The sequence below is a fragment of the Spea bombifrons genome, chromosome 1 (genome assembly GCF_027358695.1).
Source record: "Spea bombifrons isolate aSpeBom1 chromosome 1, aSpeBom1.2.pri, whole genome shotgun sequence".
Lineage (NCBI taxonomy): Eukaryota > Metazoa > Chordata > Amphibia > Anura > Pelobatidae > Spea > Spea bombifrons.
This window is the reverse complement of record NC_071087.1, coordinates 112,676,937-112,693,425: the sequence shown is the minus strand read 5'-3', so window position 1 is coordinate 112,693,425 and position 16,489 is coordinate 112,676,937. Positions and strand designations below refer to the sequence as shown.

The 16,489-nt window shown below is 37.8% G+C and overlaps 1 protein-coding gene across 1 annotated transcript in view; it reads right to left on the bottom strand.

Annotated features, from left to right (window-relative positions):
* Positions 1–252: 252 nt before the first annotated feature.
* The window catches only part of TBX5 (T-box transcription factor 5), a 30,396-nt gene continuing 14,159 nt past the window's right edge, over positions 253–16,489 (bottom strand). The window contains exons 5-9 of the mRNA XM_053457089.1: positions 15,437–15,584; positions 5,306–5,458; positions 3,225–3,316; positions 2,763–2,992; positions 253–1,382 (exon numbers count right to left, since the gene is read on the bottom strand). Of these exons, the coding sequence (XP_053313064.1) occupies positions 808–1,382; positions 2,763–2,992; positions 3,225–3,316; positions 5,306–5,458; positions 15,437–15,584 (1,198 nt within the window). The 3' untranslated portion in view covers positions 253–807. The remainder of the gene's footprint in view (positions 1,383–2,762; positions 2,993–3,224; positions 3,317–5,305; positions 5,459–15,436; positions 15,585–16,489) is intronic.

Below are 16,489 nucleotides of genomic sequence, written 5' to 3'. Positions count from 1 at the left end.
ACATTTAAATGTTCACTGTAGGTTTCTTATGGTTAGGTGGCTTGGAAATACATGAGTAGGATATCACCATTTATGTGCATGTTTTTGTTTAGTAAGTGCATGTGTTGTTCTGGTTGACTTCTGTGCTCATGTAAGAATATTCTTAAATCAAAGTGTTGTAAGCTTTTGAAAACTAGGCATTGATTTACCTATAAGTTAACATTTTAAAGGTACTTATCTGCAGTTGTTTATTTTATATTTTTCTTTACTGTTCTTTTAAGGCTTTATAAAGAACACACGTGGGCTACTGGAACCTGGATGGATTGGTATGTGACACAGTCTATGCCCCTCTCCAGCACAACCTTCATGTCTCCAATAACCCAGACCTTCTACACATTTTATACTGACTGTTACAGCCTCCTACATCACACTGTGTAACACACTGCAAACACCAAATATTTTGGCAGAGCCATGCAGGTGAATACATGAAGTGCATCACTGTTTTGTTTAGCTGTCCTTGTCCTTTCACATGTAGGCCACTTTTGGAATAAGCCCGCTGCATGAAGTGCCAAGCTACAGGGCCATCTTAAAGTAAATCTTGTGTCCCGATTCATTTCAGGAAGATAGTCTACCCAGCGTTAATCACCATCTCATTTGTGATTCCTCTTGGGGTAAGCGATAGGAAGAATACAAAAGAATTGGGTGAATGTTTCTGAGGTTATCAGGAAATAAGGTTCCAGCACACAAATGATGGCATCCTTTCAACACATGTCCACCTTTGCAAGGTCCTTTGCCTAACAACAACCTTCTCACTATGTCTCTGTACTGTTAGCTGTTGTCACTCCAGTCTGGCACCATACCCACCCCATGGACAGAATGGTACTGATGTGGGGAGAGGGTCCGGGGCACACCATGAGGGTAGATGAACTCAGAGGTCTGGAGTGCGGCTGGCTGTTGTAACCCTGATTGAGGTGCACACTGCCTTACTATGGCCTGATGAGAAGATTGATGTTGGAACATTGAGTGGGAATCCCCAGGCTGAGTGCCTGTGTGGTTTCCCAGTCTGGGCATTAGGGAACTGGAGGTGAAATGAGCAGAGAAATGTTGATAGGGCAGTCTCTCCATTGGCTGCATCCCACTGCCTACTGTGCAACTGCTGTAAGAGGGCACACTTGGCCAGCTGTTGCAGGAAATGTCCTCTAATGCGGGCACAGGTTCTGTAGCTGGAGCTGAACTGGCGTACATGCAGGCCTGGCGCTGGGCAGACTCTGTACGGAAGGAGGTGGAAGTGGATGAAGAGGATGAAGGTTGTTGGTATCCCGAGCGATAATATGGGTCTTCCTCGCTTGGAGATGTGTCCATGTACGGCTTCTTATAAGAGTGTTCAGTTGAATCCTCGCTCACTGTGGAGAAAAAATTAATACATAAGAGTGTAATCGATCTGTATTATTGGGAGAATATTTAAGATCCCACATTTAGGAGACACGGGACTCCATTCCTCACGCAACCTGACTGTGTCTTAAGCAAGTTGATATTCCATCCTTTTTAATGTAAATTAAAATGAAAAACATGATAACAGTTTTCATTTTCAAACTACAATGCTCTTATGAGTGTGACGTTCCATGCTGTCAAAAAAGTGGCCCCAAAACACCAGTGCCATGAAGAAAGTAGAGCGCATACTGCCACCATGGGGTTCCCAGTGTAGGGGACTGCCTTGCACATAAGGCAGTGCTTAGAAACCAGTATTCATGATCCCTACACCAGAAATCCCAGGCAATCAGACAGATGATGAGGTTGATGGGAGCTGTTGCCCAATGGGTGCATGAGAAAACCGAAAAAATGAAACACTTGTGAAAATGTGTTGCTTGTTATCTAAACTGTGTTTGTAGAGTGTATTATCATTTAACCATTTCTTTGTGCCTACCTTACCCTATTCTGTGTGTTGTTGTGCAGTGAAATGTAGTATGTAGTGTGCCCTGTAGATTTAAAAAAAATATACAAAAAACTATGTATGTGCGGTATTTCTGTAATCTGGATGTGTAGCTGAATATATTTTTATGGGTTTTTCTGCAGTTCCATCTAACATATGCAAACAATCCTAAAAAACATGGAAAGTCTGGTCAAAAAAGCAACTAAAATGAACAATATGGCTCTATTTTGCAAGTGATCTGTGACTACATGGTTGCATGATAAGTGTCCAAATGCTCCGAGTGAATTACACCAGCTTGTCTTCTCTTTAAAAATATATTCTTTTGTGGGGGTATTTTGAGCTGGTGGGCTGCTAAACAGCCCCAAATGAGACACAGGCCTCACAAAATAAAATTAAAAAATGTCAAGGTTAGAAAAGAGAACGGGCGTGTTGCATTTTGTGTCCCGTAACTTCCAAAAAACATGTTTTTAAAAAAAGGCCTATGGCACCTCAAAAACCATGTTTCGTTATGTTAATGTATTGTTCATATTAAATGTTGGACTATACATCTAAAATGGTATCAAAAAAAGCTCTATCTTTCCCTGAAAAAGAAAAATATAATGATGTGGGTGCACGCAATGCAAACATTAAAAAGGAGAATCATAGTTAAGGAAACATACTGTAAAAATGCTGAAAAAGTCTCAGGTTTGTGGGTACCCTCAGCAAAGAAGATGTTAATATCAGTTCCATATAAGAACAATTGGGGGAAAATGCAACCTGTGGTTTTGTATTTGTTGATTGTCTTGCTTTCATTTCCAGAATTTGGCCAGCTTGTCTAGCCTTCTGGTCCCATGTTTTGAGACTCATTCATTACCTTTTCTTTTGTTGCAGTGATATATGGGTCCAGGCTCATGGGGCAGAGCTGGGTAAGGGTTAGATGTTGGAAGCAAGTCCTGGGAGGTGCTGCTGACGCCGTTCTCGCACTGGAACTGTGAGTTGAGGTTTGAGGATCCAGAAATGTTGCGGCTCTCAGAAGTGAAAGGACTGTGGTTAGAAGACACCTTCTGTCTGACTGTACTTCTAGGCACTACTGGATATTCTTTGCTGCAGGAAAATTACAGGAAAAGGAATATTTTGATTTAGAATGTCTCCAAGTCATTGAAGGTATACATTTTTGAAAGATGTGATTGGTAGAAACAGTTTCACAATACTATAGTAATTGACCCCAGGTAATCTTGAATTGCAGTGGTTTATTCATATACCTCCCATATTGTCATTATCTAAACCATAAACTGTAATCCACCCAAATAGATGGACACAATATAGGCATTGTTACCTCTGCATCCTGGACATGCGGTGTAGCTCCATGTCATCACTTCCTCTAAATCCTTTTGCAAATGGATTGTTCTCAATCTTTAACTGTGTGATCTGGTGAGAAGATGGGACTGTGGTCAGGATAAGGCAGTGCTCTATACATAGAAACATAGCACTAAATAAACGGTGCAGGTAACACACTCAAAATGTTATGGTTTTTTTTAATACACAAATCCTAAATGCAAACTATGCTGTAGATAGACCGACGGACATCTGTGATACACTATAAAAGCTAACCCATGTGCAATGCAAACCGTACTCCGACACAACAAAGAAGATTGTCTCTGACCTAAATATTCAGGAGCATGTACGGTTCTGCATGTTTGAGAAACCTCATGGGCCAGTTGGCTTTTATTTCCTGTTTTCATGTTTTTGGATTTATAGGAAAATAAGTATGTGCATTATGAAGACATAAGGAGGATCAACCATTGAAGCCACTGTCCTCGCTGTTCAGTGCTTGTGATGTCATATCCCAGTGGTCAGCAGGGTGGACAGGGGTAGGTTGTAAGGGGCAGCTTGGACATTGCACTGGGTCAGGCCTAGTGCAGCACTAAATACACCACTGCTTGCGAATGTTTGTGAATTATTGCCGTGGCTGGGGACAGATATTGAGAAATCTATCCCCACTCCCCGTTCGGCAGCATCTTTGTTAATTTGATGGTGAGTTACTGTTTTTTTTAACAGACTTGTTGTGCCATTATGCTGAAAAGATACAGATGCTGCACACTCCGCTATGCCGACAGCCAGAAGTATAGGCCAAACAAGCAGTGTTTCTGAGTAAAACACAAGTCATTTAGTTGTATTAAGGTTAAATACTGTGTGCCTCACTGATGCTTGGTAAAGATATATTAGAATATTAATAGATAGTTTATATAAATATTTTCCACCAGCAGCATTAAATTATCCTGGAAGCAATAATAATCAAAGACAATAAGCACAATTTTATTGCAATCCCGTATATTGAACTCCTTTCCCTTTATTTAAGGGGGGGGGGAATGTGGTGCTGAATTTTTTCCAGGCATCTGATTGTATTTTTATTTTATTTCTTTTTTAAGGTTTCTCCACATGGGCAGAAATGTTGCTTTTATGTGAATACAGATGTTACAAAAGAAAAAAAGGATTGGCTGGCTATGTTCATTTCCAGAAACCAGTAAAAACATGTGCATGCGTTGGAGTAAGGTTTGGCAGCAGAGATTGATGGATTTATTTTAACTCCATCACCGCTGCACTATGCGGCGCAGTCAACTTCAACAGCACAAAGACTAATGTTTTTTTAGTTTCCTTTATCCTAAAACAAAATTACCGCCCTTAGCCATGTCTGTGTTTTGGTTGCTGATGCCTTTTCTTAAGCATCGCTCAATAAAACTTTGTTTGCTTATCATTATTTCAGTGAAATCCAAGCAGCTTTTTAGTAGGAATCGCCATTCGTTGGCTTACACCTGTCGTTCAGCAGTGTCAGGTCTGTGAGAATGTGACGCTCATGCACAGACACTATGGGCAGCATTCATACATGTAAGCTTTTTCCCAGTCCTTTGTGCTTTCTTCTATTTGTCAGGATTGGCCAAGCAGGGCTAACATGCCATACTACTGATAGGGGTGAGTCTTAGTTGTCCTATAGAGGAAAGGCAAATTATATAGGTTTATGAGTATGTTAAAATTGATCCTAATAACTTAATCTTATAGTTTCATGAATTGTATTAGTTGATAGTATTCTTCTTGATTGGCTGTTCTTTGTTACTTAATCTTTATATACAAATATAATGCATAGAGTGGTGGCACACTTATGCCACCACCTGGAGATCAAAAGGACATAATCCCGCGTATTATTATTATACGTGGGTTAGGGAAGTGTTTCTCAGCCTTTCATCCAATTAGCTCTAATACCCAAGTACCTCCAATATTAAAATTATATTTTGTTAGTAGCTCTTCTAACAGTTTACTGTCAAATACTTTTTTTTTTAATAAAGGACCAAAGAACCTCTGCTATCCCAAGTGATATGTCTCTGGGTAGAGAAGCACTGAGCTTGTGGATCTGTTCAATACCTTGTGGTTCTGATATGAAGTTACAGCTATGAATGCAGTCTCTGAGAACACATGGGTGCAAAAAGCTGTGTTTTTAGACCCAAATCCATTATTTTCATCTGCTTTAACAATGTGGAGTCTTGGCTGGTACTTGTGCATAGAATTTAGGATGATCTGCAAAAAACAAAAACACAAAAACATTACTTAGACAAATATATATAAATGCATGTCTGATACATTTAAAAATACATCTCATACATGTACAGTACATATATTTCTGAAGTTCCAGTGTAGGCACTGATATTGGCAAATAAGTTATTACCATTAAGTATTGAATAGTGCCATAACCTATTATATATGATAGATATACTGACAAAATCACACAAAACATACAACAAAACTTAGAAATAGATAACCATTCAGTCCATCTAGTCTGCCCATTCTTTATTTGACTCTTGGTCTTTTCTTGTATTTAGAATAGCCATGGACCTACCACTTGTATGTTCAAATGCCCACACTGTATTAACCTATATAACTTCTGATGGGAGTATGTTCCACTTAATCTACCACTCAATATTGTAAAACATCCTTACATTGCGTCTAATCTTAGTTTTAGACCTCTTGTTTTAATATTTCTCCTCTTGTGCTTTGTTAAAATGCCTTTATGTATTTAAATGTCATCACATGTTTATCAATCTTCTCTCCTCTCAGCTATACATATTGAGATCCCTTAGTGTCTCCTAATAATTTTTTTCCTGCAAATGATTCACCTTGTTTAGTAGCCCTTCTCTGAACTCTCTCCAGAATGAACCTCTCTGAACTCTCTCTAGAATGCCTGTGCCCTTCTAAAGATTGATTTAGACATACTGCAGGTAATGTCTGACCCGAGATTTGTAAAGTGGGATAAGGCTAAGTTTACCCAAAGAAAAACATCTTAACAAATTCATTAGCAATATTGCACTTTTACAATGTATATTTGTTTTGATTCTGATCAATCATAAAACAAATGAAATGTTACATTTTTTTAAGTATTTAAAAAATAGTATATATTTGTCCACTAAAATCTCCTATCACAAAGCTTTGTAATTTAAGCATTAAAGGGGTTACATAATGAGGCCCAAGTATCTGGATTTAAAATTTTAAAGATTTCCATTTCTGAATAGGAAAATCCATAAAGTTTACAGAACCTGGAAGAAAACATCATTTTGGGAGGCTGGAAGCCAGGGTTCCGGAGACAGCAGCATAAAACCAGCCTTGCACCCTCCAGTCGGATGGTTATATAGTGTACCACATGCATAAAAAAATGTTCTGTGGCTATTAATGTGCTCGGTGTACATTAACTCATTCTATGCAATGCAACGTTGTACAGAAGGGTGGTAAAACAAAGGCCTTAGATTTAGTACAGTTGCTAGTGAATTATTGATGTGTACCTGAGAGTGACTGCCAGACAAAGCTCAAACTGTATAGTTCGATTACATGTGATGGAAGGTATTTAGCTGCATCACCTATAAAACACCATAATAGCTTGTGAAGCTGATGTCAGATTTAGGGTGACCACATCAGCCATGTTTTCTTGGATACATACATTTCAAATGTTGTTGACCAGAACATGTAAAATGCTGCCTTGTAATAGGTGGGATGTATAAACTCACACAATTAGACATCTACTCTGCTATACATTTCACATACTGCAAAGAAGCCCTTTACATGGCTCATGTGGTCATCCTAGATGGTTTCTAGTCCAATACATGGCTTGACTGAGTCTGGCAATAGGAAACCACAGTGAAACTGAAAAACAACTAGTTGGCTTAAGTGTCCTCTACTCTTTCACTGGGCCTTTCCATGAATCTCAAAGAACCCTCACAAAGACCTGTGTCTCAGAAGAGAGAGTCTGGTCTGGCTTGGCTTTTGCTGAGCTACAGCTGGCATTGCCACTTCCATATCGCTGATCTGTAACATGATGAAAGCTTTAAACCTCCTGCATCACAGTGAAAACATGCTAAGCAGAAGTATTTGTATTTTGCTTTTGGGCACAGGGCTGGTGTTATTAGTTAATACATGATTATGGAGGTAATAATGTAATTAAATACAGGTTTTGATTTGAAAAATTCTAACAAGGATCATAAAATCATTATTGTTATAATTATTAATATTAATCTTTATTCACACATTTAGAAGGGCAGGATACACACATAACATTAGTATACAGTAAATTATCAGGTATAATACACATCCACATATAATGTGTGTGATAAACTGAGGACACAAGTTACAAGAAAACTTTACTTAGTACTTATAAACATGTATAAATAGGCACACCTTGTCTAAGGTGTATGTGGAATTTACTATAACTAATAAGAAAACATATTCTAGAGGGTCTTGCTGTTTAGAGGTCACATTAAATCTGGTCCAAAATTGTTAATCAGAAAAAAATGCCTATTGTAAGAAAAATAAACAAGTTTTGTTGATCTTAGTTTTATTGGGTGTTCTTTAAAGGTCAACTGCCAACTTAAAACGAGTTTTAAATACAGGTATGTGGATCATATAGAGGGCTGTCATATAGCTTTAATTATCTTTTATATTGAGGAATCTTTCATTTCACTATAGTGGCACAATGGCTATCACCATTTTGGGTGACTAGAATGGGACTACTGCAGATCATGAGCAAGAAGTATATATATATACCAGTGCTTCCTGGTACCTGCAGAGGCAGCTGGAGGATGACCTAAACGAGCACCAATATCTAAAGAATGTGATTTTCATGTGATAAAATGCATGTGAGTCCAAGCAAAATGTATTCCAGTAGGCATTTAACATGAAAATGGAGATTGAGAACGAATTCCTTTAATAATCATTTTAAAAATTAACATATTTTTTCAGAGCCGTAATTGCACTGGTACCTTTTATGATAATAATTATAATATTCACATGCACAGGCGAAACTGTCTTGCAGTACTTTTGTCAGTTTATCATTATACTGCAGTTTATGCTGCACGCCACTTAGAATAACTTAAGAAGCCAGAACCAGCAACGTGGATATCCCCAAAATTTCTGCTCATTAAACTCCAGTCATTCAAGTTACTCCTTTGTTCAGTCCTAATCATTTTAAGTCATCATTCCTTCCATTTAATCTCTCAAAGCTTTAAATACTCTTGCTGAGGCAAACTTAAAGGCCCAAACAAGTACACACACATATACACACACAACTTAATTTCTCCCTTTAATCACATTTGTACGAGCACCTATAGCTTCTTGTTCTGTACCAAAAATAGTTGGCGTCAGAGACAGTCAAGCCCCGCTGACCCCACCCCACCCTTACAATAGTGGAGACATCCTTGCTCACGAGGTCCTCTCATCACTGTGGCTTAGCCAAATTCCTTTGACATGTGGGTAACTTGCAGGCCTCAGCGGTGAATGATCTAATGGCGTTTAATTTCATTACATAGACTCTAATTGAGAGGCTACTGCTGCACTTTTGGACTGGGGGGACATAATGCCTTATTGGCTCAGTCTCTGCTCACAGTAGGGGCATGGCTGTTGCCCCTTCTCTCTACCCTACCCCCAGTCTCCCTCTCTGCCTTCCACCATCTACTCCAATTACTTTACGCTACATTACGCTTTGGCTCCATGTAGCCTGGATAGATGTTGCATTCTGAATGGTATATTTTATCTTGATTTGCCACTGTTATTGCATCTTACCTATTCACACAAAAGAGATTTCTGTTCTTAATTGAAAAGAAAATGCAAACCCAATTTATTATACATCTTAGTATAAAATACGCATAGATTTGGCTTGCTTCAATAATTGAAAATAGATCTCAATGGTTTGATGACATTGTCTCATAGGAAAAAGGTTAAATATTTCATAACAGTGTGTATCCACCATAGTCCTGTGACATGGAAAATTTTATAGATGTGATTTCAACTATCGTTATTTTACCAAGGTTACTGCATACGCCTTACTATACCTTACCTTGGCAGGGAAGTGTTTCCACGTTCTGCATTCCCTGCAGAATGGATAACCAAACCAGAATGTATGCAGACTGCCAACAGGTAACCCTGTAACCCTGGCTATCGCTCTATGACATTGCTGATTTATGATGCTATGTGTAAAGGGCTGCCCTGATTTAGAGTGGTAAAGATGGTATTATAATTATAAATATTGCCTTTGTTGCACCACTTCTACCGTTTTGCATCAGAATTGCTCTTTGTGCAAAGTCTATTCCTACAATATAGTATTTATGAATACCAAATGTTTGGTTCCATTAATTAATTGATAAACATTTTTAAAGACTAGCGATTATATAGCTTGTAAGAGGCAGAACTTGTCCTGAATATTTTCACAGGAAACATCACCAGAGCCCAGGGTGGGAGAGCAATGCCTAAACACTTTGGATGCCATGTATAAGAAATGTACCGTTTGATAAAAGGTCTTACAATCATAGCAACAAATATCAGCAGGCAAATTATATTGGTTGTTACGATTATAAGACCATGTTCTTTAAAATGTTGCACCAGACCCAGTTGTATCCATAGCCCCATTTGTTGCACCATCTTGGTTGCAGCATCTTGCAGTTTAAAACTTAAAACAATGGCTATCATCACTATTATCCTACGCCAATCATTGCATTATTTTGTCATAGAAGGAATTAATAAAATCTATGTTTAATCCAAAATCCCCTATTAAACCATAAACTATAATTAAAACTGTCTAATAATGGTACCATTTTACAATCTTTCGGGATTTTTAGAAAATAAGTGCAGTAACACATTAATGTAGTTGACAATTTTAATGTCAATATGTCTACCAGAATTACTTTGGTTTAGTATGTTTTACCCCATGGTTAGCACAAAAGCCACAAATATATCAAAGCAAAAGTAGGTTAGTTTTTGTGCAGATTAACTCCAATCAACCAAAACATTACGTTAAGTTGTGATCCAAATCTAATATTTTGCACTGGATTTGCTCCAGGTTTCCCTTGGTACATGTGACCGATAAGGTCAGCGATAGAAGATTGCTGAAAAAAGGGCTTCGTGACCTGTGAAGGGTTAAGGCAGATGAGATATGTCAAAATGGAATTTCCAGCCTCTGCTAACGGATGCTGATAGAATTTACTCTGTTGTCTTATGATAAATATACAAGCTCAAAGCAAGACTTATCTGGAGAAGTCTTTGAAGAGAGACTTAACCCCTGCAAGAGAGACTGAGGTTTGGAAGACGCTGCTTGCACTTCCATCCGGCCTCTTTTTGCCCTCTGCTCTCCTTCCAGCTTAGATCTCTTTGTCTCTGGAACTCCTTATCCCATGGTGGATGTGAGCTGGAGCTGATCCTTTGTTTGTTACTGGTAATATCTTTTAGTTCACATAAACTGGAAAACCCGCAACAGTTTCGCTAATGACTAGTAAATTCTTTGTGGCCAGGCAATCCTTGCATAGGGCATAAGTGGTCACAGTGTACTGTCATTGGGTATCAGCTCTCATTGCCCTCACATATGCCATATCTTAATAAAATAATAAAAAGATGTAGTGATTAAAACAATTGGATCTGCGAAATTGTTTTTAAAAAACATGCTAATGTAATTGTGAAGTCACAGGTTGTCTGCCAGTGACATAAAACATTTGATCCAAGATCAAAATCGCCTTATCTAGACAATTCGCTACCTAAAAAGGTCAGATGCTGGGCTACATACTTATTACGAGATAAATTCCTGCTAATTGAATCTTCCATATTTGCTACTTTGCGCTGGGGAAAAAAGTACATGCCAAGGCAGATAATAGAACCTAGCTCATAATTTATTTGGATACATATGTGTATTTAAGAAATAATGATTTCTACAATACAGGGCTTGGAGGGCTTGGAATTCTCCAATACAGGACATGTTAATATTTCATAGAACTTATTTATATTTTTTTAAAATCGTTACCTACATAGTTCACCTACATAGTAGTACTTATATTGTCGCTGTATTAGGTCTTAGCTAAGAAAAACATTATTCCCTTTCCATTACAATCTAATATTGTAATATTGAATATTTAAAAAAAAAAAATATTGTGGCAACAAGTAAGAGTAAAACTATTCTCTAGTGCCCATGCTTAAATGGTTTCCCTTCTCCAGATTCCTGTTGTTTCTCCCTTAATTGTATCATGTAATATCTGTCTGCCTGTGCTGATAGTAAAAAATGCTAGTGTCTTTGGTCCATCTATTGTTAGGTGTGTGGATTAAGCACCACAGATGAGTTAGCACGTGGACATTCCTAGACCTGCTATCTAGACTATTGCGATAATTATTGGCTTTAATGTCTTCTGTTACTGAGTGTACAGAATATACTCATCCTCATATCTTCAAATATGACTGTTACGACTTCTTAACCTCCGCCTCCAAGTCCCTCTTTACCTCATATTTGCTCATTATAAATTATATGACTTTATTACTGTTCACTATTAATAAAAACCTTTAATATGAATGCTATGGTTTTATGCAACTGGTTTTATTGCAAAGTAATATTTTGTGTTTTAGTAAGCAAGTTGTCCCTTTTGTCTGCTTTTGTAAGTTTTTTGCCCTTTGAAGGCATCAAGGCATTTAATTAATGAAATGACCTCAGACCGTCACTCTCCTTTGGACTCCCTTGTGTATATATAACAAAATCCAGTGTTTATGTAAAGGGGTTAATCAGGTGCTGAAGGGTTAAGTGTAGTGTTGCGTGTCCTCAGTACATGTAAAATGATATCTCCATGTGAAAGGCCCAGGAACTCCAAGGTTACATTCAAAGTCACTCTCCCTTATCAGAGTGCTCACAAGCAGCATTTAGCAGATAAGAGACAGTATTAGCAGCCCCCATCCATGCCACTCTTAGCAGATTAAAAAAAAATAAACACTCTTTGAGTGATGTAATTATTCATGCTTTCTCACTGTGATTCACAATTTCCTGAATTTTACCAATTTGGCTGGCCAGTATAACAGTTCAAAGTCCAGCTGAAGGAAAAGGAAGGTGACGGGCTGGCAGGAACTATTATATACATACAATAGTTTAATGCAAAAATGGAAAGTGTGAGATCTTGTTTGGTCTGGTCTAGTTGAAGTGTTAATGGTAGGAGAAGTAGTCACGTGGGGCAAGGGCTTCAAAGAAGTTTGTAACGCGGGACCAGATGAGAGAACAGTTGATATAAAGGGGTGATATAATGGAAAAGTGGGTATCGGGACTGACAAGAAAGACAGTAGTTTGACATTCATTTGTAGTATTGGCAGTATATGCAATATTATACTGATAAGAAGAAAAAAAAATACATTTTTACTCTGTTTTCGAATGGCTCCTGTTCTGGCTTCATATGTAGACACAAAGGAGAACCAGAAGTGTAGGGTATTTTCATGTTGTGTTGTATCACTAGTAAACTGATATCTGCCTGAATTATTATTACATCACATTACATTTATTTATATAGTCAGTGAAATAAATGAAAATCACAAACTGATACAAAAGAAAAAGAGGGCCATGCCCTTGCGAGCTTACTGATTGATGTGATATACCGGTAGTTCTGTTATATTACATAGTGATGTACAATGGGCAAAAAAATATATAACAAACTTATATTTATTATGTAACCAGCTCCCTTGGATGATTTTTGTCCCCAAAATGATAGTTATGGACATGAGGTACGCAACAATGACAATGACGACTCATCCAAGTGGCCCAAAAATAAAGCATCTACAATAGCACAGAAAGGCTCTAGTCTGGGTATAAATGTTGCCTAAAACCATGTTTTGTAGATAGTTCAGTAGCTCCATTTCAAGTGATACGCACCCTAATAGAAAATGAGCTTCTGGCCTGTAATATTCAGATCCAAATGGCTAAGAGGGCAATTGCCTCCTTGTGCCCTCTGACTATATTTGTGTGTTCAGTAGTAACTGAAATTAGAGGTGAACATCACATGGTGACCAAAAAGCTTTTTTATAAATAAATTCATTAAAATTTTACAACAGGATGCTGACACTTGAGAACTGCGCCTGAAATTATTTTAGGAGGTCTCTCAGTAGGAAAAGAAATGGATTCAGAAATCTAGCTCCGTCCACATATATAAATATAAGCTTCCATGATGGTTAAATCCCAGAAGCCCTCCCCTTGTGTGTTTCCCCTCAGTTACTTTCTCTTTCTGCTTTTTTCCAAGATAACCATTCCATCAATCCTGAAAAGCCGCAGAGCACAGTCCTGCCAAACAGCAGTGTGTGCATAAGAGCCCTGTTCATTCATCCACTGATGTATGAGTGAGATTTAATCTCTGCCTCTACTGGCATCACCTGCGTTAACCACCGTCTGATCACGAAGTTTACCCGCTGGCTGCTGAAATCTCTCTGCACTGGGCCATGGAAGGATGTGACCAGCACGCTGCTTGCACAGTAATTCCTGACAATTACCATCTCCCCTCCTGGCTTCTACACAAAAATAAATCTGAGTAACCCCTTAGGTGCCAGATGGAACCTTTGCACTGCATTGCTATGTTCTGCTTCACGGGGCGATTAAAGCTTCAGTTCCACTTTTACAAGTGAAAAGAAAACATTCTGTGCGTTTATCCTTCTTTCAAACTCATATGGGAAATTTCACATCCGCTAAGCTCTGAATAAATATCAGTGTCAAATCATTTTAGTGAAGTCTCTTACATGTGGTTTCCTCCATCCATAACTGTAGTTATAACTAATTCCCACAGCTCCTCCTATGACTATTGGGGGGGGGTATCACCATTTGAATTAAGTCCTTATTTTGCAGTATATTTGTATTTCTTTTTCCTTTTTTATATATTTATTTAGTTTATGAGCTTTTTTTATGCAGTAGAGTTGCTTTTTGTTATTTTTGTTGGATTATATTATTTTGTAGTACAAAATACCTAAACAGGATCTTGTTTTATAGTCAACCAGTATGGTAAATTTCCCTTGCAGAAAAAATTTGAAAGCAGCAACATGCTTTCCGTTTAATTGTGTGGTCTGGTAATGTAACATCACAAACATACTGCATAGTCTTAGGGTTTATTTACTTAAGTTGGAAATTGCACAAGACTGGTGTAATTTCAGTTCACTCGCTTCAGTATACATTATTAAGGGCCAACACCAAGGTGCATTTCTGCTGTGAGTTAGATTTGCCTAATCCGTTCACTAAAATGTCATAAGTCTCCTCACTTGTTAAAGTAATTGTTCAAAATCAACTCTTACAGGAGAAACATGTTGTGCATTTGTAATGCATAATGAAGCCAATGAGTAAAACTGTAACTATCCAACAAACATATGCTTTAGTGACTATAATTAATTTATTTAAAAGATTAATTTCTACTCACTGGCAGTGTCGGTCACATATCAATATAGAGGGATTCCACGTGTAAATAGAGAAGTGTATTTTATAATTAAGGGTCCGGTGATAGCAGAAATGTTATTTTTAAACCTCAATGTATGCCTGTATATGGTTGCGGGTTATAGGGACAGTCCAACCATCATCTGCACTTTAACACATATAATCCCTGCATGGCCCATATACATTTTTGTGCTATCCCCATATCCATTTGGCCATGTTTCCCACCCCAGCAATTTCGAGAGAAAAAACATACCATGCAAGTGATAAACGTACTGCCAGTAAGCTGCTGATGGGGGTCTTTTCAGACCCCCTTGCACATGCGCAGAAAATTTCAATGAGAGTGCTTTCTTGCCACTGATTGGCTGCTTCAATAAAAACTTTTCAGTGATAGATGCAACTATGATATTACAACTCTGCTTAAGACAGTCATAATTAACTGTTAAGATCAGACTGTTCGTGATAACTGGCTGTTTTATTCCTTTTCTTTTGGTTGTACGTGTGTTGTTTTATGGTCTTTAGGATATAATTTCTTCATGTCCCTCAAATAAGCTCTGTAAATGGATTCACTGAAGAACACTTTACATGCAAAGGGACTTGCGGTTTGTTTAATAGGGGCTTCTTAGCCAAATATTGCAAAGATGTCATATAAGCAGGAAAGAAAGTAATACCAGTCACGACACACAGGTAGATTTCTAATATCACAAATGCCAAGGAGCTGCTTTTTCTTGAGGAAGTTATACACACAGTTGACTTTCTTTGCAGGTAAAATGTACTTTGTATTCTAGTAGATGTTCTTAAATATTAAGTCAAGTACTTACGTGTCCAAATGGATCAAGGTGATTATTAGTGAGCTTCAGCTTCTGGAACGACACCAGCTGCCTCATCCAATGTGCTCCTGTAGCAGGGGAGTCAGGGTGAACATACAAACGGCCTGGCATTGCAGGTTCAGCTTTTCCGGTAACTGACCTGCAACAACATGCAAAATCTAAAGCCCAAAACCAAAGTGGTCAATTACTTAAAAAATGGATGTGCTTTGTTGGGCCGTTTGCTATTTGGCCAAAACAGCTTGGAGTAGTTAGTTGAAGTTTATTGGGCCAACATAGAAAAAGATATAAAGTTGCATACGGTTTCAGGATCTCTGAGGTCACAAAAGCATAAGTAACTTTACAGCCTTTTCCTATGTTGACCCAATAAAAGGTATCAGATTCAACCAAAGACTCCATTTTTAACTTGTGCTAAAATGCCCCTATCTATACTTATTGGCAAAACACCTTAGTATTGTAATATCTAAGAGGATTAGCCGCTATATGCATTATTTGTAGAACCACTTAATAAACTGCTTTTAACCATATTTCAAAAATTCCGTTTCAAATTAGTTTCCGCAACATACAAAACATCTTCCATCTGCTTATTTATTCCATGTATGTTTGAAGAATTATTGTCCCAGTCTACACTAAGTCCTTAACCCACTGTATTTTGGTAATAATTCAGTGTCTTGATCTTAATGGCTGACTAATCAAGGTAAATGGAGATAAAGCGATGTCATAAAGCTATCAGTGGTGACTTACGCTCACATACCACATGACTGCCTCCAATAGCAATCTCCAGGTATGTTTACTGAATTTTACAGTATACTTTATGGTCAAAGATATATATTTTTTAAAGTAACGCCACCTTTGAGCTAGGCCAATTGACTTCTGTGGTTTATATAAATTCTACATAATGGTATTCTGTCATCCATTCTATTACAATCGTACACCTTTATTAAAGAATATGTTTACTTATATTTGTAAAGAGTAAAAGCAATTTAAATCACTAACTCTCAAAGTGTATTTTTAATTGAGCATACCGGTTAATTTTCATCAAACTAG